Source organism: Panulirus ornatus, chromosome 3 (genome assembly GCF_036320965.1).
Source record: "Panulirus ornatus isolate Po-2019 chromosome 3, ASM3632096v1, whole genome shotgun sequence".
Lineage (NCBI taxonomy): Eukaryota > Metazoa > Arthropoda > Malacostraca > Decapoda > Palinuridae > Panulirus > Panulirus ornatus.
The window spans coordinates 29,690,768-29,718,680 of NC_092226.1; the positions used below are offsets into that span (position 1 = coordinate 29,690,768).

The 27,913-nt window shown below is 41.6% G+C and overlaps 1 protein-coding gene across 1 annotated transcript in view; it reads right to left on the bottom strand.

The window, feature by feature from the left end:
- Positions 1-27,913, bottom strand: part of LOC139761818 (ras GTPase-activating protein 3-like) — a 115,842-nt gene that overhangs the window by 23,162 nt on the left and 64,767 nt on the right. Inside the window, exons 5-6 of the mRNA XM_071686312.1 lie at positions 27,128-27,281; positions 13,643-13,791 (exon numbers count right to left, since the gene is read on the bottom strand). Coding sequence (XP_071542413.1) covers positions 13,643-13,791; positions 27,128-27,281 — 303 coding nt within the window. The remainder of the gene's footprint in view (positions 1-13,642; positions 13,792-27,127; positions 27,282-27,913) is intronic.

Consider the following 27,913-nt stretch of genomic DNA (forward strand, 5'->3'; position numbering starts at 1 on the left):
TGATAGAGTTGATAGAGATGCTCTATGGAAGGTATTAAGAATATATGGTGTGGGAGGCAAGTTGTTAGAAGCAGTGAAAAGTTTTTATCGAGGATGTAAGGCATGTGTACGTGTAGGAAGAGAGGAAAGTGATTGGTTCTCAGTGAATGTAGGTTTGCGGCAGGGGTGTGTGATGTCTCCATGGTTGTTTAATTTGTTTATGGATGGGGTTGTTAGGGAGGTAAATGCAAGAGTTTTGGAAAGAGGGGCAAGTATGAAGTCTGTTGGGGATGAGAGAGCTTGGGAAGTGAGTCAGTTGTTGTTCGCTGATGATACAGCGCTGGTGGCGGATTCATGTGAGAAACTGCAGAAGCTGGTGACGGAGTTTGGAAAAGTGTGTGGAAGAAGAAAGTTAAGAGTAAATGTCAATAAGAGCAAGGTTATTAGGTACAGTAGGGTTGAGGGTCAAGTCAATTGGGAGGTGAGTTTGAATGGTGAGAGGCTGGAGGAAGTGAAGTGTTTTAGATATCTGGGAGTGGATCTGTCAGCGGATGGAACCATGGAAGCGGAAGTGGATCATAGGGTGGGGGAGGGGGCGAAAATTTTGGGAGCCTTGAAAAATGTGTGGAAGTCGAGAACATTATCCCGGAAAGCAAAAATGGGTATGTTTGAAGGAATAGTAGTTCCAACAATGTTGTATGGTTGCGAGGCGTGGGCTATGGATAGAGTTGTGCGCAGGAGGATGGATGTGCTGGAAATGAGATGTTTGAGGACAATAGGTGGTGTGAGGTGGTTTGATTGAGTAAGTATGTAAGGGTAAGAGAGATGTGTGGAAATAAAAAGAGCGTGGGTGAGAGAGCAGAAGAGGGTGTTTTGAAATGGTTTGATCACATGGAGAGAATGAGTGAGGAAAGATTGACCAAGAGGATATATGTGTCAGAGGTGGAGGGAACGAGGAGAAGTGGGAGACCAAATTGGAGGTGGAAAGATGGAGTGAAAAAGATTTTGAGTGATCTTGGCCTGAACATGCAGGAGGGTGAAAGGTGTGCAAGGAATAGAGTGAATTGGAACGATGTGGTATACCGGGGTCAACGTGCTGTCAACGGATTAAACCAGGGAATGTGAAGTGTCTGGGGTAAACTATGGAAAGTTCTGTGGGGCCTGGATGTGGAAAGGGAGCTGTGGTTTCGGTGCATTATTACATGACAGCTAGAGACTGAGTGTGAACGAATGGGGCCTTTGTTGTCTTTTCCTAGCGCTACCTCGCACACATGAGGGGGGAGGGGTTTGTTATTCCATGTGTGGTGAGGTGGCAATGGGAATAAATAAAAGCAGACAGTATGAATTATGTACATGTGTATATATGTATATGTCTGTGTGTGTATATATATGTATACATTGAGATGTATACGTATGTATATTTGCGTGTGTGGACGTGGATGTATATACATGTGTATGTGGGGGCGTGGGCCATTCTTTCGTCTGTTTCCTTGCGCTACCTTGCTAATGCGGGAGACAGCGACAAAGCAAAATAAAAACAACAATAATAATAATAATAATAATAATAATAATAATAATAATGTGTGGAAGTCGAGAACATTATCTCGGAAAGCAAAAATGGGTATGTTTGAAGGAATAGTGGTTCCAACAATGTTGTATGGTTGCGAGGCGTGGGCTATGGATAGAGTTGTGCGCAGGAGGATGGATGTGCTGGAAATGAGATGTTTGAGGACAATGTGTGGTGTGAGGTGGTTTGATCGAGTAAGCAACGTAAGGGTAAGAGAGATGTGTGGAAATAAAAAGAGCGTGGTTGAGAGAGCAGAAGAGGGTGTTTTGAAATGGTTTGGGCACATGGAGAGAATAAGTGAGGAAAGATTGACCAAGAGGATATATGTGTCGGAGGTGGAGGGAACGAGGAGAAGTGGGAGACCAAATTGGAGGTGGAAAGATGGAGTGAAAAAGATTTTGAGTGATCGGGGCCTGAACATGCAGGAGGGTGAAAGGAGGGCAAGGAATAGAGTGAACTGGATCGATGTGGTATACCGGGGTTGACATGCTGTCAGTGGATTGAATCAGGGCATGTGAAGCGTCTGGGGTGAACCACGGAAAGCTGTGTAGGTATGTATATTTGCGTGTGTGGACGTATGTATATACACGTGTATGGGGGTGGGTTGGGCCATTTCTTTCGTCTGTTTCCTTGCGCTACCTCACAAACGCGGGAGACAGCGACAAAAAAAAAATATATATATCTATATATATATATATATATATATATATATATATATATATATATATATATATAAATATATATATATTTTTTTTTTTTTTATACTTTGTCGCTGTCTCCCGCGTCTGCGAGGTAGCGCAAGGAAACAGACGAAAGAAATGGCCCAACCCCCCCATACACATGTACATACACACGTCCACACACGCAAATATACATACCTACACAGCTTTCCATGGTTTACCCCAGACGCTTCACATGCCTTGGTTCAATCCACTGACAGCACGTCAACCCCTGTATACCACATCACTCCAATTCGCTCTATTTCTTGCCCTCCTTTCACCCTCCTGCATGTTCAGGCCCCGATCACACAAAATCCTTTTCACTCCATCTTTCCACCTCCAATTTGGTCTCCCTCTTCTCCTCGTTCCCTCCACCTCCGACACATATATCCTCTTGGTCAATCTTTCCTCACTCATTCTCTCCATGTGCCCAAACCATTTCAAAACACCCTCTTCTGCTCTCTCAACCACGCTCTTTTTATTTCCACACATCTCTCTTACCCTTACGTTACTTACTCGATCAAACCACCTCACACCACACATTGTCCTCAAGCATCTCATTTCCAGCACATCCATCCTCCTGCTCACAACTCTATCCATAGCCCACGCCTCGCAACCATACAACATTGTTGGAACCACTATTCCTTCAAACATACCCATTTTTGCTTTCCGGGATAATGTTCTCGACTTCCACACATTTTTCAAGGCTCCCAAAATTTTCGCCCCCTCCCCCACCCTATGATCCACTTCCGCTTCCATGGTTCCATCCGCTGACAGATCCACTCCCAGATATCTAAAACACTTCACTTCCTCCAGTTTTTCTCCATTCAAACTCACCTCCCAATTGACTTGACCCTCAACCCTACTGTACCTAATAACCTTGCTCTTATTCACATTTACTCTTAACTTTCTTCTTCCACACACTTTACCAAACTCAGTCACCAGCTTCTGCAGTTTCTCACATGAATCCGCCACCAGCGCTGTATCATCAGCGAACAACAACTGACTCACTTCCCAAGCTCTCTCATCCCCAACAGACTTCATACTTGCCCCTCTTTCCAAAACTCTTGCATTTACCTCCCTAACAACCCCATCCATAAACAAATTAAACAACCATGGAGACATCACACACCCCTGCCGCAAACCTACATTCACTGAGAACCAATCACTTTCCTCTCTTCCTACACGTACACATGCCTTACATCCTCGATAAAAACTTTTCACTGCTTCTAACAACTTGCCTCCCACACCATATATTCTTAATACCTTCCACAGAGCATCTCTATCAACTCTATCATATGCCTTCTCCAGATCCATAAATGCTACATACAAATCCATTTGCTTTTCTAAGTATTTCTCACATACATTCTTCAAAGCAAACACCTGATCCACACATCCTCTACCACTTCTGAAACCACACTGCTCTTCCCCAATCTGATGCTCTGTACATGCCTTCACCCTCTCAATCAGTACCCTCCCATATAATTTACCAGGAATACTCAACAAACTTATACCTCTGTAATTTGAGCACTCACTCTTATCCCCTTTGCCTTTGTACAATGGTACTATGCACGCATTCCGCCAATCCTCAGGCACCTCACCATGAGTCATACATACATTAAATAACCTTACCAACCAGTCAACAATACAGTCACCCCCTTTTTTAATAAATTCCACTGCAATACCATCCAAACCTGCTGCCTTGCCAGCTTTCATCTTCCGCAAAGCTTTTACTACCTCTTCTCTGTTTACCAAATCATTTTCCCTAACCCTCTCACTTTGCACACCACCTCGACCCAAACACCCTATATCTGCCACTCTGTCATCAGACACATTCAACAAACCTTCAAAATACTCATTCCATCTCCTTCTCACATCACCACTACTTGTTATCACCTCCCCATTTGCGCCCTTCACTGAAGTTCCCATTTGCTCCCTTGTCTTACGCACCCTATTTACCGCCTTCCAGAACATCTTTTTATTCTCCCTAAAATTTACTGATAGTCTCTCACCCCAACTCTCATTTGCCCTTTTTTTCACCTCTTGCACCTTTCTCTTGACCTCCTGTCTCTTTCTTTTATACTTCTCCCACTCAATTGCATTTTTTCCCTGCAAAAATCGTCCAAATGCCTCTCTCTTCTCTTTCACTAATACTCTTACTTCTTCATCCCACCACTCACTACCCTTTCTAAACAGCCCACCTCCCACTCTTCTCATGCCACAAGCATCTTTTGCGCAATCCATCACTGATTCCCTAAATACATCCCATTCCTCCCCCACTCCCCTTACTTCCATTGTTCTCACCTTTTTCCATTCTGTACACAGTCTCTCCAGATACTTTTTTTTTTTATACTTTGTCGCTGTCTCCCGCGTTTGCGAGGTAGTGCAAGGAAACAGACGAAAGAAATGGCCCAACCCCCCCCATACACATGTATATACATACGTCCACACACGCAAATATACATACCTACACAGCTTTCCATGGTTTACCCCAGACGCTTCACATGCCTTGATTCAATCCACTGACAGCACGTGAACCCCGGTATACCACATCGCTCCAATTCACTCTATTCCTTGCCCTCCTTTCACCCTCCTGCATGTTCAGGCCCCGATCACACAAAATCTTTTTCACTCCATCTTTCCACCTCCAATTTGGTCTCCCTCTTCTCCTTGCTCCCTCCACCTCCGACACATATATCCTCTTGGTCAATCTTTCCTCACTCATCCTCTCCATGTGCCCAAACCACTTCAAAACACCCTCTTCTGCTCTCTCAACCACGCTCTTTTTATTTCCACACATCTCTCTTACCCTTACGTTACTCACTCGATCAAACCACCTCACACCATATATATATATATATATATTATCCTGGGGATAGGGGAGAAAGAATACTTCCCACGTATTCCTTCCGTGTCGTAGAAGGCGACTAAAAGGGAAGGGAGCGGGGGGCTGGAAATCCTCCCCTCTCATTTTTTTTTAATTTTCCAAAAGAAGGAACAGAGAAGGGGCCACGTGAGGATATTCTCTCAAAGGCCCAGTCCTCTGTTCTTAACGCTACCTCGCTAATGCGGGAAATGGCGAATAGTATAAAAGAAAAAGAAAATATATATATATATATACAGAGGACTGGGCCTTTGAGGAATTATCCTCACCTGGCCCCCTTCTCTGTTCCTTCTTTTGGAAAATTAAAAAAAATGAGAGGGGAGGATTTCCAGCCCCCCCTCTCCCTTCCCTTTTAGTTGCCTTCTATGACACGCAGAGAATACGTGGGAAGTATTCTTTCTCCCCTATCCCCAGGGATATATATATATATATATATATATATATATATATATCCAAAAGGAGGAAGAGAGAAGGGGGCAATATGAGATTTCCCTCTAAGGCTTAATCATCTGTTCAGGAATGCTACCTCATAACATGGGAAATGGTGAATATGTATGAAAAAAATATACATACACAGCCATATACATATATCCACAAGTACATATTTACACTCACTTGCCCTTATCCATTCCTGGCACCACCCCATCCCACAGAAAATAGCACTGCCAGGAAAATAGACAAAAATGACCACATTTGTTCACACTCAGTCCCTAGCTGTCACGTGTAATGCATCAAGATCACAACTCCTTATTAACATCCAAGCCCCACAGACCTCTCCATAATTTACCCCAGACATTTCACATGCCCTGGTTCAGTCCACTGAAAGCACATCGACCCCGATATACCACATCATTCCAATTCACTCTATTCCTTGCACACCTCCCACCCTCCTGCATATTCAGGCCCCAATCGCTCAAAATCTTTTTCACTCCATCCTTCCACCTCCAATTTGGTCTCCTGCTTTTCCTTCCTTCCACTTCTGACACATATAACCTGTTTGTCAACCTTTCCTCACCGATTCTCTCCATATGTCCAAACCATTTCAACACACCCTCTACTGCTCTCTCGACCATAATCTTTTTGTTAAACACCTCTCTTACCTTTTCATTACTTACTTAATCAAACCATCTCACACCAACATATTGTCTTCAAACATTTCATTTCCAACACATCCATCCTCCTCCATACAGCCCTATCTATAGCCCATGCCTCGCAACCATATAATATTGTTGGAACTACTATTCTTTAAAACATACTCATGCACCAAAACTGCAGACACACACTCAGCTGCTCCCAAAACACCACTCAAGATCTCTCTTCTCATGACCAGGTGCATGAGCACCAATAATCACCCATCTCTTCGTCCACTTTGTTTTACCCACATCAATCGAGAATTTACTTCCTTGCACTCTTATCACACACACCCACAACTCCTGCTTTAGAGGTAGTGCTACTTCTTCCTTAGCTCTTGTCTTCTCACCAACCCCTGACTTCACTCACAAGACTTTTCCAAACCATTGTTCCCCTTTGCCCTTGAGCTTTCTTTCACTCAGAGCCAGAACATCCAGGTTTCTTACCTCAAACATAATACCTATCTCTCCTTTTCCTCCTTTTGGAAAAGAAAAACTGGAGGGGGGGATTTCCAGCCCCTTGCTCCTGCCCCTTTTAATCGCCTTCTGTGGCATGCAAGGAATAGATGGGAAGTATTCTTTCGCCCCTATCCACAGGTATATATATGTATATATGTGAAAAGTTTTTATCGAGGATGTTAGGCATGTGTACATGTAGGAAGAGAGGAAAGCGATTTGGTTCTCAGTGAATGTTGGTTTGCGGCAGGGGTGTGTGATGTCTCCATGGTTTTTTAATTTGTTTATGGATGGGGTTGTTAGGGAGGTGAATGCAAGAGTTCTGGAAAGAGGGACAAGTATACAATCTGTTGTGGATGAGAGAGAGTGGGAAGTGAGTCAGTTGTTCGCTGATGATACAGCACTGGTGGCTGATTCATGTGAGAAACTGCAGAAGCTGGTGACTGAGTTTGGTAAAGTAAGTGAAAGAAGAAAGTTAAGAGTAAATGTGAATAAGAACAAGGTTATTAGGTACAGTAGGGTTGAGGTACAAGGCAATTGGGAGGTAACTTTGAATGGAGAAAAACTGGAGGAAGTGAAGTGTTTCAGATATCTGGGAGTGGATTTGGCAGCGGATGGAACCATAGAAGCAGAGGTGAATCATAGGGTGGGGGAGGGGGCGAAGGTTCTGGGAGCGTTGAAGAATGCGTGGAAGTCGAGAACATAATCTGGGAAAGCAAAAATGGGTATGTTTGAAGGAATAGTGGTTCCAACAATGTTGTATGGTTGCGAAGCGTGGGCTATAGATAGAGTTGTGTGGAGGAGGGTGGATGTGCTGGAAATGAGATGTCTAAGGACAATATGTGGTGTGAGGTGGTTTGATCGAGTAAGTAATAATAGGGTAAGAGGGATGTGTGGTAATATAAAGTGTGGTTGTGAAAGCAGAAGAGGGTGTTTTGAAATGGTTTGGTCACATGGAGAGAATGAGTGAGGAAAGATTGACCAAGAGGATATATGTCAGAGGTGGAGGGAATGAGGAGAAGTGGGAGACCAAATTGGAGGTGGAAAGATGGAGTGAAAAAGGTTTTGAGTGATCGGGGCCTGAACATGCAGGAGGGTGAAAGGCGTGCAAGGAATAGAGTGAATTGGGACGATGTGGTATATTGGGGTTGACGTGCTGTCAATGGATTGAACATGGGCATGTGAAGTGTCTGGGGTAAACCATGGAAAGTTCTGTGGAGCCTGGATGTGGAAAGGGAGCTGTGGTTTTGGTGCATTATACATGACAGCTAGAGACTGAGTGTGAACGAATGTGGCCTTTGTTGTCTTTTCCTAGCACTACCTCAGGCACATGCAGGGGGAGGGAGTTATTATTTCATGTGTGGTGGGGTGGCGATGGGAATGAATAAAGGCAGACAGTATGAATTTCTTTTTTTTTTGCTTTGTTGCTGTCTCCCGCGTTTGCGGGTAGCGCAAGGAAACAGACGAAAGAAATGGCCCAACCCATCCCCATACACATGTATATACATACGCCCACACACGCAAATATACATACCTACACAGGTTCCCATGGTTTATCCCAGACGCTTCACATGCCGATTCAATCCACTGACAGCACGTCAACCCCGGTATACCACATCGATCCAATTCACTCTATTCCTTGCCCTCCTTTCACCCTCCTGCATGTTCAGGCCCCGATCACATAAAATCTTTTTCACTCCATCTTTCCACCTCCAGTTTGGTCTCCCACTTCTCCTCGTTCCCTCCACCTCCGACAAATATATCCTCTTGGTCAATCTTTCCTCACTCATTCTCTCCATATGCCCAAACCATTTCAAAACACCCTCTTCTGCTCTCTCAACCACGCTCTTTTTATTTCCACACATCTCTCTTACCCTTACGTTACTTACTCGATCAAACCACCTCACACCACAAATTGTCCTCAAACATCTCATTTCCAGCACATCCATCCTCTTGCGCACAACTTTATCCATAGCCCACGCCTCGCAACCATACAACATTGTTGGAACCACTGTTCCTTCAAACATACCCATTTTTGCTTTCCGAGATAATGTTCTCGACTTCCACACATTCTTCAAGGCTCCCAGGATTTTCGCCCCCTCCCCCACCCTATGATCCACTTCCGCTTCCATGGTTCCATCCGCTGCCAGATCCACTCACAGATATCTAAAACACTTTACTTCCTCCAGTTTTTCTCCATTCAAACTTACCTCCCAGTTGACTTGACCCTCAACCCTACTGTACCTAATAACCTTGCTCTTATTCACATTTACTCTTAACTTTCTTCTTTCACACACTTTACCAAACTCAGTCACCAGCTTCTGCAGTTTCTAACATGAATCAGCCACAAGCGCTGTATCATCAGCGAACAACAACTGACTCACTTCCCAAGCTCTCTCATCCACAACAGACTTCATACTTGCCCCTCTTTCCAAAACTCTTGCATTCACCTCCCTAACAACCCCATCCATAAACAAATTAAACAACCATGGAGACATCACACACCCCTGCCGCAAACCAACATTCACTGAGAACCAATCACTTTCCTCTCTTCCGACACGTACACATGCCTTACATCCTCGATAAAAACTTTTCACTGCTTCTAACAACTTGCCTCCCACACCATATATTCTTAATACCTTCCACAGAGCATCTCTATCAACTCTATCATATGCCTTCTCCAGATCCATAAATGCTACATACAAATCCATTTGCTTTTCTAAGTATTTCTCACATACATTCTTCAAAGCAAACACCTGATCCACACATCCTCTACCACTTCTGAAACCACAATGCTCTTCCCCAATCTGTACAAGCCTTCACCCTCTCAATCAATACCCTCCCATATAATTTACCAGGAATACTCAACAAACTTATACCTCTGTAATTTGAGCACTCACTCTTATCCCCTCTGCCTTTGTACAATGGCACTATGCACGCATTCCACCAATCCTCAGGCACCTCACCATGAGTCATACATACATTAAATAACCTTACCACCATGAAATATGTACATGTGTATATATGTATATGTCTGCGTTGAGATGTATAGGTATGTATATTTGGGTGTGTGGACTTGTATGTATATACATGTGTGTGTGGGTTTGTTGGGCCATTCTTTCGTCTATTTCCTTGCACTACCTCGCTAATGTGGGAGACAGTGACGAAGTAAAAAAAAAAAAAGCCGGCAAGGCAGCAGGTTTGGATGGTATTGCAGTGGAATTTATTAAAAAAGGGGTGACTGTATTGTTGACTGGTTGGTAAGGTTATTTAATGTATGTATGACTCATGGTGAGGTGCCTGAGGATTGGCGGAATGCGTGCATAGTGCCATTGTACGAAGGCAAAGGGGATAAGAGCGAGTGCTCAAATTACAGAGGTATAAGTTTGTTGAGTATTCCTGGTAAATTATATGGGAGGGTATTGATTGAGAGGGTGAAGGCATGTACAGAGCATCAGATTGGGGAAGAGCAGTGTGGTTTCAGAAGTGGTAGAGGATGTGTGGATCAGGTGTTTGCTTTGAAGAATGTATGTGAGAAATACTTAGAAAAGCAAATGGATTTGTATGAAGCATTTATGGATCTGGAGAAGGCATATGATAGAGTTGATAGAGATGCTCTGTGGAAGGTATTAAGAATATATGGTGTGGGAGGAAAGTTGTTAGAAGCAGTGAAAAGTTTTTATCGAGGATGTAAGGCATGTGTACGTGTAGGAAGAGAGGAGAGTGATTGGTTCTCGGTGAATGTAGGTTTGGGGCAGGGGTGTGTGATGTCTCCATGGTTGTTTAATTTGTTTATGGATGGGGTTGTTAGGGAGGTAAATGCAAGAGTTTTGGAAAGAGGGGCAAGTATGAAGTCTGTTGTGGATGAGAGAGCTTGGGAAGTGAGTCAGTTGTTGTTCGCTGATGATACAGCGCTGGTGGCTGATTCATGTGAGAAACTGCAGAAGCTGGTGACTGGGTTTGGTAAAGTGTGTGGAAGAAGAAAGTTAAGAGTAAATGTGAATAAGAGCAAGGTTATTAGGTACAGTAGGGTTGAGGGTCAAGTCAATTGGGAGGTGAGTTTGAATGGAGAAAAACTGGAGGAAGTGAAGTGTTTTAGATATCTGGGAGTGGATCTGGCAGCGGATGGAACCATGGAAGCGGAAGTGGATCAAAGGGTGGGGGAGGGGGCGAAAATTCCGGGGGCCTTGAAGAATGTGTGGAAGTCGAGAACATTATCTCGGAAAGCAAAAATGGGTATGTTTGAAGGAATAGTGGTTCCAACAATGTTGTATGGTTGCGAGGCGTGGGCTATGGATGGAGTTGTGCGCAGGAGGATGGATGTGCTGGAAATGAGATGTTTGAGGACAATGTGTGGTGTGAGGTGGTTTGATCGAGTGAGTAACGTGAGGGTAAGAGAGATGTGTGGAAATAAAAAGAGCGTGGTTGAGAGAGCAGAAGAGGGTGTTTTGAAGTGGTTTGGGCACATGGAGAGAATGAGTGCGGAAAGATTGACCAAGAGGATATATGTGTAGGAGGTGGAGGGAACGAGGAGAAGAGGGAGACCAAATTGGAGGTGGAAAGATGGAGTGAAAAAGATTTTGTGTGATCGGGGCCTGAACATGCAGGAGGGTGAAAGGAGGGCAAGGAATAGAGTGAATTGGAGCGAGGTGGTATACCGGGGTTGACGTGCTGTCAGTGGATTGAATCAAGGCATGTGAAGCGTCTGGGGTAAACCATGGAAAGCTGTGTAGGTATGTATATTTGCGTGTGTGGACGTATGTATATACATGTGTATTGGGGGGGGTTGGGCCATTTCTTTCGTCTGTTTCCTTGCGCTACCTCGCAAATGCGGGAGACAGCGACAAAGTATAATAATAAAAAAAAAAAACATATATATGTTGTATGGTTGCGAGGCGTGGGCTATGGATAGAGTTGTGCGCAGGAGGATGGATGTGCTGGAAATGAGATGTTTGAGGACAATGTGTGGTGTGAGGTGGTTTGATCGAGTAAGTAACGTAAGGGTAAGAGAGATGTGTGGAAATAAAAAGAGCGTGGTTGAGAGAGCAGAAGAGGGTGTTTTGAAATGGTTTGGGCACATGGAGAGAATGAGTGAGGAAAGATTGACCAAGAGGATATATGTGTCGGAGGTGGAGGGAACGAGGAGAAGAGGGAGACCAAATTGGAGGTGGAAAGATGGAGTGAAAAAGATTTTGTGTGATCGGTGCCTGAACATGCAGGAGGGTGAAAGGAGGGCAAGGAATAGAGTGAATTGGATCGATGTGGTATACCGGGGTTGACGTGCTGTCAGTGGATTGAATCAGGGCATGTGAAGCGTCTGGGGTAAACCATGGAAAGCTGTGTAGGTATGTATATTTGCGTGTGTGGACGTATGTATATACATGTGTATGGGGGTGGGCTGGGCCATTTCTTTCGTCTGTTTCCTTGCGCTACCTCGCAAACGCGGGAGACAGCGACAAAGCAAAAAAAAAAAATATATATATATATATATATATTTTCCCTGGGGATAGGGGATTAAGAATACTTCCCACGTATTCCCTGCGTGTCGTAGAAGGCGACTAAAAGGGGAGGGAGCGGGGGGCTGGAAATCCTCCCCTCTCGTTTTTTTTTTTTATTTTCCAAAAGAAGGAACAGAGGGGGCCAGGTGAGGATATTCCAAAAAAGGCCCAGTCCTCTGTTCCTAACGCTACCTCGCTAACGCGGGAAATGGCGAATAGTTTGAAAAAAAAAAAAAAAAAAAAAAAAAAAATATATATATATATATATATTTATTACCTACTACAATTTTTTCTACACAGTTCTCTTTAGTAGGTTCTTACCTGATGCATGAGCAAATAATTACAATGTCTGCAAAAAGCCTTGTCAGCCCCCCATACACTTTCAAAGGTGATACAAGGCTAAGGTCTATAATGGGGACAAGCATATGACACTATCAGGGTGAAATCATTGTACATCTGGTTGCTGAGACTAGTATTTCTAACAGAGTGAGTACTATAGCAACCCACCTCAGTGAATTAAGTTCTTCTTTAATTCTCCCAGGGTGCCACTTCATTTTGGGAATTTTGCTTCTAGGCACTATTTCTTCCACTTGTGCTTCAAGATGGTTGGCTCTTACCTTTCTAAGAAGGAGAAAGCTCAAATTCTTCCCTTGAAGCAAGAAAATGTGTGTACTCTTTTGATTTCCAAGCCCAATGGGTTCTCAAAAGGCATGGTTTCCTGCAATACTTCATCAGTGCCTTGCATCATTCAGATCAAGACCCAATGGTACCAAAACATGGACCAAGATACTTCAGGAACCTTGCCAATTCCAAGCCCATAAGTCTGTAAATGGTAATCTAGGCTGAAGGAGAAGTGACAAAGTAATAAAATATAAGTGTGACATCATCTTTGAAAATGTATGAGGAAGCAGACAAGATTCTTTCCAGAAACTGTATCTACACATTCAGAAAGAATATATGACAAAACCTTATCTAGCCTATCCCACACTTAAAAAAATGAGGATATCATTTTCTGTATGTGATGTACATCATTTTCATTGCTTGAATAATATTTTGGGCATTATATGTATATTATCTCCATTTTCCACAAAACACTTTGAGTGTATTTCATTTTTTTAGGAGGGAGGGGTCCATAGTCCCTAACCCCTTATTTACATGGAAACTGAAGTAACACTACAGCATAATTCATTAATCCATGAACTTTATTGGCACCTATCTTGTGCTATATCATAATACTACTATATGAAAATTCAGTGTTATTCAAATTTCTCTACAGGCTTACTGACTCATTAACTGACATTCATACCACCCAAAAACTCAGGTATCCAAACCTAAAATTATTCAACACACATAAAACATAATCGTTTTCAATAATAAATAAAAAAATGTCTTATGCAGTTCCCACTTACGTGATCTTTGATATTTCATGACGTGCAAAGGCAGAGACAAAAGGTACCACCTGGCCATGATGCAAAAAAACACGAGTAAGGGGTTGAACAACATCCTGTTTCTGAGGTACAACCTCACCCAGCAGCCATGCCACTGATGACGTGATGGGCTGTAAAAAAAAAAAAAAAGAATATTAAAGATGAGGAAAATTGGGATACCCAATCCAGATCCTAGTTATTCTAGAATACTGAAAGCATATATTATCATGTAATAATAATTCATACTTTCATTTTTTATTACACTTAATCACAATTTCCCACATTAACAAGGTAGCGCTAGGAAACATGCAAAGAAAGATCCTCCACTCACATACACATATATACACATATACGCACATACATGTACAAACATTTTATTTTTATTTTTTTATTATACTTTGTCGCTGTCTCCCGCGTTTGCGAGGTAGCGCAAGGAAACAGACGAAAGAAATGGCCCAACCCCCCCCCCATACACATGTATATACATACATCCACACACGCAAATATACATACCTACACAGCTTTCCATGGTTTACCCCAGACGCTTCACATGCCTTGATTCAATCCACTGACAGCACGTCAACCCCGGTATACCACATCGCTCCAATTCACTCTATTCCTTGCCCTCCTTTCACCCTCCTGCATATTCAGGCCCCGATCACACAAAATCTTTTTCACTCCATCTTTCCACCTCCAATTTGGTCTCCCTCTTCTCCTCGTTCCCTCCACCTCCGACACATATATCCTCTTGGTCAATCTTTCCTCACTCATTCTCTCCATGTGCCCAAACCACTTCAAAACACCCTCTTCTGCTCTCTCAACCACGCTCTTTTTATTTCCACACATCTCTCTTACCCTTACGTTACTTACTCGATCAAACCACCTCACACCACACATTGTCCTCAAACATCTCATTTCCAGCACATCCATCCTCCTGCGCACAACTCTATCCATAGCCCACGCCTCGCAACCATACAACATTGTTGGAACCACTATTCCTTCAAACATACCCATTTTTGCTTTCCGAGATAATGTTCTCGACTTCCACACATTCTTCAAGGCTCCCGGAATTTTCGCCCCCTCCCCCACCCTATGATCCACTTCCGCTTCCATGGTTCCATCCGCCGCCAGATCCACTCCCAGATATCTAAAACACTTCACTTCCTCCAGTTTTTCTCCATTCAAACTCACCTCCCAATTGACTTGACCCTCAACCCTACTGTACCTAATAACCTTGCTCTTATTCACATTTACTCTTAACTTTCTTCTTCCATACACTTTACCAAACTCAGTCACCAGCTTCTGCAGTTTCTCACATGAATCAGCCACCAGCGCTGTATCATCAGCGAACAACAACTGACTCACTTCCCAAGCTCTCTCATCCCCAACAGACTTCATACTTGCCCCTCTTTCCAAAACTCTTGCATTTACCTCCCTAACAACCCCATCCATAAACAAATTAAACAACCATGGAGACATCACACACCCCTGCCGCAAACCTACATTCACTGAGAACCAATCACTTTCCTCTCTTCCTACACGTACACATGCCTTACATCCTCGATAAAAACTTTTCACTGCTTCTAACAACTTTCCTCCCACACCATATATTCTTAATACCTTCCACAGAGCATCTCTATCAACTCTATCATATGCCTTCTCCAGATCCATAAATGCTACATACAAATCCATTTGCTTTTCTAAGTATTTCTCACATACATTCTTCAAAGCAAACACCTGATCCACACATCCTCTACCACTTCTGAAACCACACTGCTCTTCCCCAATCTGATGCTCTGTACATGCCTTCACCCTCTCAATCAACACCCTCCCATATAATTTACCAGGAATACTCAACAAACTTATACCTCTGTAATTTGAGCACTCACTCTTATCCCCTTTGCCTTTGTACAATGGCACTATGCACGCATTCCGCCAATCCTCAGGCACCTCACCATGAGTCATACATACATTAAATAACCTTACCAACCAGTCAACAATACAGTCACCCCCTTTTTTAATAAATTCCACTGCAATACCATCCAAACCTGCTGCCTTGCCAGCTTTCATCTTCCACAAAGCTTTCACTACCTCTTCTCTGTTTACCAAATCATTTTCCCTAACCCTCTCACTTTGCACACCACCTCGACCAAAACACCCTATATCTGCCACTCTATCATCAAACACATTCAACAAACCTTCAAAATACTCACTCCATCTCCTTCTCACATCACCACTACTTGTTATCACCTCCCCATTTGCGCCCTTCACTGAAGTTCCCATTTGCTCCCTTGTCTTACGCACTTTATTTACCTCCTTCCAGAACATCTTTTTATTCTCCCTAAAATTTAATGATACTCTCTCACCCCAACTCTCATTTGCCCAAACATATATACACATAAATAAATATACATACAAATACATATATATTCTTGGAGGCATATGAGGTTGAAAGCTATGGCACATTCTCCTTTATTTAATTCTTATGTACAGTTTCTATTTGCCGTACAATTTTTTGGTGGTCTTGCAGTTTCTTCAGGAGTTCCCCAAAGGACAGCAACATTTTGGAACTACCATTCAAACTTTAGTCTGGATCTGATGGTTGTGTTGTGGGTGCCTACTTACAAACGATTCTGGTGGATTGGGGGGAGAAAGGTGGGCAGAGCTGATCAGCTAAAATGATCACTCATTGACTGCTTCATTGGTATGGCTTATGTGGTCTTTCAAGGATGATAGGATTTGCAAATCTTCAATGTGTGTGTATATTGTAGGTTGTTTTGTGATGATGTAAATATATATACACATGTACATATTCATATTTACTCACCTTTATCCATTTCTGGCACCATCCCCACCCACAAGAAACAGCATTGCCACAGCTCTCTATCCACATTCAGACCCCACAGACCTTTCCATGGTTTACCCTAGTCATTTCATACGCCCTGGTTCAGGCCACTGACGGCATGTCAACGCCAGTATACCATATCGTCCCAATTTACTCCATCCCTCACATGCTTTCCACCCTCCTGCATGTTCAGGCCCCAATCGCTCAAAATCTTACTGACACCAAAATCTTATTGACACCATCCTTCCACCTCCAGTTTGATCTCCCACTTTTCCTTGTTCCCTCCACCTCTGACAAATACAACCTCTTTGTCAACCTTTCCTCACTTATTCTTTCCATATGTCCAAACCATTTCAGCACATCCTCTTCTGCTCTCAACCACACTCTTTATTACCACACATCTCTCTTATCCTTTCACTACTTACTTGATCAAACCACCTCACACCACATATTGTCCCCAAACATTTCATTTCCAACACTTCTACCCTCCTCCATACGACCCTATCTACAGCTCATGCCTCCAACCATAAAATATTGTTGGAAAACTATTCATTCAAACATAACCAATTTTGCCCCCTTGCCTAACCTTTGACTCACTTCCAATTCCATAGTTTCATATGCTGCCAAATCCCCTCCAAGATATCAAAATACCTTCACTTCTTCTAATTTTACTCTATTTAATCTTACATCCCAACTAACTTGTCCCTTAACCCTGCTGAACAATAATGACCCAAAATGGCAAAATAATAGAATAAAATACCTTATAGGGCAGAAACAGGGCTTGCAGAACAAGGCAAAATGGGGGGATACACAGTTTATTGATCAACTAGTGCAAATTAAGAGAATGGTAAAGTCAGAGAATAGGAAGACTAAGGGAAATTACGAAATTCAGATAGCTAACGACGCAAAAAAAATGCCAAGGGATTTTTTTCAAATGCACAGAAGGGTTAGGAAGAAAATTGGACCAATCAAATCGCATTTTGGAATATTAGTTGATAGTGAGATTGAAATGTGTGAAGTTTTAAACAATCACTTCATATCAGTATTCATGCAGAAGGAGAAACAAACATTCTGGTTCCAAAGAAAGTTTACAGGAGGGATGAAAAGTGCAGCTATGCAATACAAAAGTAAATTTAAAAATAAAGAGAATAAAAGCAAACAATAGTCCTGGGTCAGATGGTATCTATGCAAGGGTCTTGTAAGAATGTAAGGAGGAAGTAAGTGCTCCATTTTAAAATGTGTTTAAACAGTCTCTGGAATCAGGCGCAGTTCTTAAGCAACGGAGGACAGCAAACATCGTTCCCAGTTTTAAGAAAGGGGATGGATCTATTGCCTTTAATTATTTGTCCTATCAGCTTGACATCTATTGTGGGCAAATTCCTTGAATCAATTATCACAAACATTAATAAAGTATATGAAACTGTTGATCATGGTAAGAGTTATGATATTGTATATTTAGACTAAGTAAGGCTTTTGACAGAGTACCTCATGAGCAACTGCTTAAAAAATAGTGGCACACAGCATCTAGGGTCATGAATTTAATTGGATTAGGGTGTGGCTCACTGAGAGAAACAGAAGGTATGCATCAAACGAGTTACATCAGACTGGGGCAATGTAGCCAGTGGTGTTCTTTAGGGGGTCAGTCTTTAGATTGCTCTTGTTCATCATATATATATTAGTGATTTGGTTATGGGAATAACCAGCAACTTAAGTAAATCTGCCAATGATATAAAAATTGGGGCAGTAACTGACTCAGATGAAAATTCAATGAATTTGCAAAGGGACTTAAATAGATTATCAGAATGGGCAGGTACATGGAAAATGGAACTCAACATAGATAAATGCAGAATACTTAGTGTGGGTAAAGACTGGAACACTAATTACAAAGTGGACAACATCACTATTGGTAAAACGGAATGCAAAAGAGATTACTCGAGAGAAAGGATCTTAAGCCATGACAGCAATGTATTAAAGTGCACAATAAGGTTAATAGGAAGTCAGGGTTCATTAATAGGACTGTTAGCAATAATCTGGATTATGCAGTACAGTTTTGGGTTCCATACTGTGCAGCTGATACAAACTGCTTAAAGAGTGTACAAAGGCAAATGACAAAAAGAGTGCTAGAGGGGATATGATTGAAGTCCTTAAATAGGAGAACGGAATTAATAAAGGTAACACGAATAAAGTTCTTAGAATGGCAACAATGGAAAGGACAAGAAATAATGGATTTATTTGCATAAAAAATTCATGTCGGAAGTGGGCAAATACTGGTCTGGGAATAAGCTGCCAAGTACAGTAGAGGAAGCTAGGTTTTTGGCAGCTTTAAACAAAGTTTGGATGTGTTCCTGGGTTTAGGCAGTTGGTTGCAGGGTGGACAGACTCAGGACCTGCCTAGCATAGGCCATTAGGCCTCTTGCAGTATCCTGACTTCTTATGTTCTTATCAAAAGGCAAAAGGTTCTGGGAGCACTGAAGAATGTGTGGACAGAACATAATATGGGGGGACAAAATGGGTATGTTTAAAGAAATAATAGTCCCAACAATATGAATGGGGTTGCGAGGCATTGACTACAGATAAGGCTGTAAGGAGGAGGGTGGATGTGTTGGAAATAAAATGTTTGAGGACAATATGTGGTGTGAGGTGGTTTGATCAGGAGAGAAGTGTGGTAATAATAAGTGTGGTCAAGAGAGCAAAGGAGAATTTGTTGATATGGCTTGGAGATTTGGGGAAAATGAATGAGGATATGTTGACAAAAAAGATATGTGTCAGAAGTGGGGGAACTAGGAAAACAGGGAGACCAAGCAGGAGATGGAAGGATTGAGTGAAAAAGATTTTGAGTGATTGGGGCTTGATCATGCAGGAGGGTGAAAGGCATACACAGTATAGAGGGAACTGGAACGAAGTGGTATATTAGGGTTGATGTGCTGTGATTGGACTAAAATAGGGCATGTGAAGCATCAGGGGTAAACAACAGAAAGGTCTATGAGGCCTGTTTGTGGATGGGGAGCCATGGTTTCAGTGAATTACACATGACAGCTCAAGAATGATTGTAAGTACAGTTGGCCTTTCTTTGTCTGTTCCTGGTGCTACCTCACTAACATGGGAAACAATGATCAATTTTCTTTAATATTAAGTGAGATGGTATGGGCAGCTGAAGTCCTACTCAAGGCCATCCCATTACTGATATATATTATTTTTTCTTTTATTATACTTAATCATTGTCTCCCATATTTGCGAGGCAGCACAAGGAAACAGACGAAAGAATGGCCCAACCCACCCACGAACACATGCATATACATAAACGCTCACACATGCACATAAATATACCTATACATTTCAATGTATACATACATATACATTTTTTTTTTTTTTTTTTTTTTTTTATACTTTGTCGCTGTCTCCCGCGTTTGCGAGGTAGCGCAAGAGTACAGATGAAAGAAATGGCCCCCCCCCCCATACACATGTACATACACACGTCCACACACGCAAATATATATACCTACACAGCTTTCCATGGTTTACCCCAGACGCTTCACATGCCTTGCTTCAATCCACTGACAGCACGTCAACCCCTGTATACCACATGACTCCAATTCACTCTATTTCTTGCCCTCCTTTCACCCTCCTGCATGTTCAGGCCCCGATCACACAAAATCTTTTTCACTCCATCTTTCCACCTCCAATTTGGTCTCCCTCTTCTCCTCGTTCCCTCCACCTCCGACACATATATCCTCTTGGTCAATCTCTCCTCACTCATTCTCTCCATGTGCCCAAACCATTTCAAAACACCCTCTTCTGCTCTCTCAACCACACTCTTTTTATTTCCACACATCTCTCTTACCCTTACGTTACTTACTCGATCAAACCACCTCACACCACACATTGTCCTCAAACATCTCATTTCCAGCACATCCATCCTCCTGCGCACATCTCTATCCATAGCCCACGCCTCGCAACCATACAACATTGTTGGAACCACTATTCCCTCAAACATACCCATTTTTGCTTTCCGAGATAATGTTCTCGACTTCCACACATTTTTCAAGGCTCCCAAAATTTTCACCCCCTCCCCCACCCTATGATCCACTTCCGCTTCCATGGTTCCATCCGCTGACAGATCCACTCCCAGATATCTAAAACACTTCACTTCCTCCAGTTTTTCTCCATTCAAACTCACCTCCCAATTGACTTGACCCTCACCCCTACTGTACCTAATAACCTTGCTCTTATTCACATTTACTCTCAACTTTCTTCTTCCACACACTTTACCAAACTCAGTCACCAGCTTCTGCAGTTTCTCACATGAATCAGCCACCAGCGCTGTATCATCAGCGAACAACAACTGACTCACTTCCCAAGCTCTCTCATCCCCAACAGACTTCATACTTGCCCCTCTTTCCAGGACTCTTACATTTACCTCCCTTACAACCCCATCCATAAACAAATTAAACAACCATGGAGACATCACACACCCCTGCCGCAAACCTACATACACAGACATATACATATATACACCTGTACTTATTCATACTTGCTGCCTTCATCTATTCCCATCGCCACGCCACCACACATGAAACCGGGACCTGTTTGTGGACGAGGAGCTGTGGTTTCAGTGCATTACACATGACAGCTAGAGAATGAGGAGCTGTGGTTTCAGTGCATTACACATGACAGCTAGAGAATGAGTGAGAGTGGATCTGGCCTTTCTTTGTCTGTTTCTGGTGCTACCTCACTAACATGGGACACAGCGATCAATTTTTTTTACTATTAGTTGAACTGGTATGGGCAGCTGAAGTCCTACTCAAGGCCATCCCATTAGCAATATATATTATCTTTTCTTATCATACTTAATCGCTGTCTCCCACATTAGTAACATAGCGCAAGGAAACAGATGAAAAAATGGCCCAATCCACCCACACACACATGCATGTACATAAACGCACACACATGCACATATACATACCTATACATTTCAATGTATACATACATGTACATACACAGATTATCCCCTGGGGATAGGGGATTAAAAATACTTCCCACGTATTCCCTGCGTGTCGTAGAAGGCGACTAAAAGGGGAGGGAGCGGGGGGCTGGAAATCCTCCCCTCTCGTTTTTTTTTTTTTTTTTTTCCAAAAGAAGGAACAGAGGGGGCCAGGTGAGGATATTCCAAAAAAGGCCCAGTCCTCTGTTCTTAACGCTACCTCGCTAACGCGGGAAATGGCGAATAGTTTAAAAGAAAAGAAAAAGAAACATACACAGATATATACATATATACACCTGTACTTATTCATACTTGCAGGCACGCACGCGAGGCACTAGGAAAACACAAAAGAGGCCACAATCATTCACACTCTGTCTCTAGCTGTCATGTGTAATGCACGAAAACAACAGCTCCCTTTCCACATCCAGGCCCAACAGACCTTTCCATGGTTTACTCCAGACACTTCACATGCCCTGGTTCAATCCAATGACAGCACGTCAAACCCGGTATACCACATCATTCCAATTCACTCTATTCCTTGCACGCTTTTCACCCTCCTGTATCTTCAGGCCCCCATCGCTCGAAATCTTTTTCACTCCATCCTTCCTACTCCAATTTGGTCTCCTGCTTCTCCTTCTTCCCTCAACATTTGACACACATATTTTCTTTGTCAATCTTTCCTCAATCATTCTCCCCATGTGATCAAACCATTTCAATACACCCTCTTCTGCTCTCTCAACCACACTCTTTTTATAACCATACATCTCTCTTACCCTTTCATTACTTACTCAAATCAAACCACCTCACACCACATATTGTCCTCAAACATCTCATTTCCAACACATCCATCCTCCTCCACACAACCCTATCAATAGCCCAAGCCATGCAACCATATAACATTGTTGGAACCACTATTCCTTCAAACATACCCATTTTTGCTTTCCGAGCAAATGTTGTCGCATTCCACACATTTTTCAACACTCCCAGAACCTTCGCCCCCTCCCCACCCTGTGATTCACTTTTGCTTCCATGGTTCCATCAGCTGTTAAATCCACACCCAGATATCTAAAACACTTCACTCCCTCCAATTTTTCTCCATTCAAACTTACCTCCCAATAGGCTTGTCCCTCAACCCTACTTTACCTAATATCCTTGCTCTTATTCATATTTACTCTCAACTTTCTTCTTTCACACACTTTACCAAACTCAGTCACCAGGTTCTGCAGTTTCTCACCTGAATCAGGCAATAGTGCTGTATCATCAGTGAACAACAACTGACTCACTTCCCAAGCCCTGGTGAAAGCTTTGCGGAAGATGAAATCCAGCAAGGCGGCGGGTTTTGATGGTATTTCATTGGAATTTATCAAAAAAGTGGGTGAATTTTGTTGACTGGGTGGTATGGACCATGGTGAAGTACCTGAGGATTGGCAGAATGCATGCATAGTGCCACTGTACAAAGGCAAAGGAGATAAAAGTGAGTGTTTATACTACAGAGGCATAAGTTTGTTGAGTATTCTTGGGAAATCATATGGGAGGGTATTGCTTGAGAGAGTGAAGGCATGTACAGAGCATCAGATAGGGGAATAGCAGTGTGGTTCTTGAAGTGCTTTAAAGAATGTATGTAAGAATACTTAGAAAAACAGATGGATTTGTATGACTGGGTTGATAGAGATCCTTTATGGAAGGTATTAAGAGTATATGGTGTAAGAGGTAAACTGCTTGAAGCAGTTAAAACTTTTTATCAAGAATGTAAGGCATGTGTACGAGTAGGAAGAGAGGAGAGTGATTGGTTCCCAGAGAATGTTGGTTTGCAGCAGGTATGTGTGATGTCCCCATGGTTGTTTAATTTGTTTATCGATGGGTTGGTAAGGGAGGTATATGCAAGAGCGTTGGAGAGAGGGGCGAGTATGCAGTCTGTTGGGGATGAGAGGGCCTGGGAAGTGAGTCAGTGGATTTTCATCGATGACACAGCTGTAGTGGCTGACTTGTGAATAACTGCAGAAGTAGGTGAACGAGTTTGGAAAAATGTGTGAAAGGAGAAAGTTGAGAGTAAATGTGAATAAGAGCAAGGTTATATGGTTCAGTAGGGTTGGGGACAAGTTAATTGGGACGTACATTTGAATGGGGAAAAATTGGAGGAAGTGAAGTGTTTCAGATATCTGGGAGTGGATTTCACAGCAGATGGAACCATGGAAGCAGAAGCCAGTCACAGCAGTGGGGAAGGGAGTGAAGGATCTGGGAGCATTGAAGAATGTGTGGAAGGAAAGAACGTTATCTCAGAGAGCAAAAATGGGTATGTTTGAGGAATATTAGTTCCAGCAATGATATATGGTTGAGAGGCATGGGCTATAAATAGAGTCGTGTGGAGGGGGGTGGATGTGTTGGAAATGAAATGTTTGAGGACAGTATGTGGTGTGAGGTGATTTGACCAAATAAGAAATGAAAGGGTAAGAGAGATGTGTGGAAATAAAAAATGTGTGGTACAGAGAGTACAAGAGGGTGTGTTGAAATGATCTGGACATATGAAGGGAAACAGTGAGGAAAGATTGATAAAGAGGATATATGTGTCAGAGGTGGAGGGAAGAAGAAGTGGGAGACCAAATTAAAGTTGGAAGGATGAAGTGAAATATTTTGGGCGTTTGGGGCCTGAACATATAGGAGGGAGAAAGGTGTGCAAGGAACTGAGTAAATTGGAACGATGTGGTGTTCCTGGGTTGACGTGCTGTCAATGGACTGAACCAAGCATGTGAAACTTCTGGGGTAAACCATGGAAAGTTTTGTCAGGGCCTGGATGTGGAAAGGGAAATGTGGTTTTGGTGCATTACACATGACAGCTTGAGGAAAAAAAATCACAAGTGAATGCATGATCAAGAAATTCCTTCTACTCCAACAGGATAATTTCCTAAGTGCACTTTCATGTAATGATTACGTCATCAGAGGAGACACGAGAAAGAAATATACAGTCACTTGATATACAATGAAGAGATGTAGCTTGGATGCCATATGGCAAATAAGTGCTTACTCGAATGGAGGTTGGGTGCATTCAAGTCTGGCAACATGCATATCAAAAAGTTTATTATGAGGACAAGAAAGGGAACTGTTTACAAATTCTATCAATGATAAAACTATCCAAACTGTATAAACCTTCACCAATACCAATGTTATAATTCTTTATATATCTAACAATATAAGATTCAATGATATTTCTCATGGTACAGGGATTACAGGTAATAAAATGAGGTGGCATTACTCCAGCCAATACAACGATCATAATCTTTAAAATGATTAAACTAAGCATTTTATTTTTGTCCTGTTCTTATAATATATTTATGTTGCTTATGTCTAACAGAAGGATCCTTACTAATGTGCCAAACATATAACATATCACAATCTTTATGTGGTACTCTATAAATACAGCCTGGAGAACTATCTGGTGGATTCCTGATTAAAATATTCTTTATAACACTGTTGTTGCTGAAGGCAACATTTACATTAAAGGGTTTAAGCAACATGGGAAGTAATAAAAATTATTACAAAGAGGGAGAACTAAAAGGTTCTTGGTTTGGGTATACTCTGTAAAATAATTTCTTTGCCAACTTAAGGGATGTATCAATGAGACCTAGGATACCTTAACTTGGATCCAATAGAATATATCTTCTCAAACTCATCATCAATAACTCTGGACTGCATATACGTAATGCCCTTAGGAATACAGACTGGAATGATGATAATCTAACTATCATCTTGAGTAATAATGGATATATAAGCATACATTGGTAGGTTTTCCATATATGCTAAACTTAAACATGTTTCCATCCCTATGGATCATGCAATCTAAAAATGGTAACATACCATTTTTTTTCAATTCCTACAGTAAAGTTGATGGAAGGTACTAAGTTGTTAAGTAAAGGGAGAAATGTTTGTAAATTTTCATTTGCTGGCCAAACACAAAGAACCTCATCTACATACTTAAACCAAATTGCATTAAAGGGTAAGATATCCTTTAGTAACTTTGTTTCGAAGAATTCCACGTAAAGATTACTTAATACATATGAAAGAGGGTTACACATTGCCATATCGAATTTTGAGCACAATATTCTCCATTAAATTGAAATAAACAATCTTTTATACACAATCTTATCAATTCAAAAAAAAAGAAAAACACCTTGAAAAAGGTAAATGGATATTATCCAATTCAACTAAATATTCTAAGAGGTCATCATCTGGAGCTTTTGTGAACAGAGATGAAACATCAAAGCTAACCAGATTGAAACCAAAATCAACATTGATATCATTAAGCTTTTTCACTAAATGTACATTGTTCACGATATCAGAATTTGACATCTTAATAAAAAATACAAACCACTTTGACAATTTATGTGATGGAGCCCATTGAACTCACTATGGGTCTTGCTGGAAAATTTGATTTATGTGTATTTATAAGTCATTGCACACATGGCAATGAAAGGGACTGTTATATTTCCTTCTTGTATCTCCCCTGATGATGTGATTATTACACAAAAGTGCACTTGGGAACTTAATGTGTTTTATTACCCCTAGGTCATAAAGGAATATATGTGATCACACAATCATGATCTTTTCCAATATCATCATTATTATACTTGATTGCCATTTCCTGCATCAGCGAGACAGTGCCAGGAAACAAACGAAGAATGGCCCATCCACTCGTATACACATATACATAAGTGCCCATACACACATATACATAAGATATACACATATACATACATATATATAGACATACACAGGAATATACCTATATACACATACACATATTCATACTTGCATGCCTTCACCCATTCCTGGCACTACCCCACCCCACAGGAAACAGAATTACTACCCCCTGTGTCAGTGAGGTTGTGCCAGGGAAACAGAAAATACTCATGCATGATAAGAGAAATTACTGGCCAAATGAATTTTTCAAAACCTTAATGAGGGAACTCTAAGCGTCTAGAGTAAGAGTAACTACAGCCTAGTTCCCTCCTACTTTGTCTTTTCTACCCTCTCTATCATGCATTACCCTCAAACCAAATTAGGTCAAATCTTAACTCTTTAATAAATCTTATCTCTTTGTTTTCCCTCATTCAGTTCCTGAATTTCAGAATATTTTCCACTCACTGACAGCCCAAACACATTCATATACATTCATTTTTATCCTACCACTCACATTACATAACATGTCCAGCCTCTTTGGGGAAGTGGCAGGGGTACTCTGCTCTCAAAACTGTTTTGAATTCACCTCTTTTTGACTACTGAATGTAATTTTTTCTTCTCTCTCACTCTTCCTTTGGTCTATCACCTCTGATGGATATCTCAATGACCTCTTTAGCACATTTCTTAGCCTGCTTCATTGCCTCTTGACTACAAAACTCCATACCTCGAACAATTATCTTTGTTTCTCATCTATAAAAATGCGTTAAGCACAGGTAAGAAGTGGAGTAAATATATTTCATTTGTCCAATCCTTTATTTACGTTTGTAACTGCTGATTCTCTAATACTGTCACTTTCAGGAACTTCTACATTCAATATATTTCCAGTAGTAAGAAAAATTCACTCAAAGCACATCTTACATAACCTTCTGGTTAATCTTTCCTTTCCAAAATACATAACTGCACTTACCTCCACCCCAGTGCTCTGAAGGATGAGGTTTCGCAGAGAATCATATGACTGACTAGAGAAAACATGATCAGAGGTATAATGAAGGTTTAGCCTCAGGGTTCCTAGGTCTCCCCTTTGGTGTTTTCCTGCTGAATCTCTTGGCTGAAGAAAATACCTGAGGGTAAAAAATATACCAATTCTGTAATATTAAAGGTAAACAATGAGTCCTTCAAAGAATGTTTTCTTTCCAAAAAACTTACATTACAACAAATGTTACCTCTATGAAAGGGAGTTTTCTACTGAAAATATGCCCTTGACTGAATATGGTATAAATAGCATATGACATAGCTAAAATATGTCAATGACAAACACCAGTCTAATGGGATTTTCTAAACATTGTTAATCCTAAAACTACTAGTGTCTACAACAAAAACCATGATGTAATGATAAAACTGAGGACTGGTGGACTAAAGCTATGGTAATTATCTCAGTAAATGAACATTTTCCTGACAGCACAAAAAAATTGTCATTGTGTACTTAAAAATCACAATCATAGCCCAAATAGGTTGCTGTAAGTTCAAAAGAGTAGGGAGAAGCAAGAGAAAACTCTGTAAAACAAAGCAAATCTTTTTATTTTTCTGGCCCAAATCAAATGAAGGAAAAAAAATTTCTTTATGGGGAATTCCACATGAACAAAGTATACTATCCACAGAAGGAAGAAGATCAAGAAATGGAAATGCTGTATTTATTTCTGGGAACAAAAGTTATTTTCTTTGAAGTTTATGATACAAAAATCTATTCTTCAGT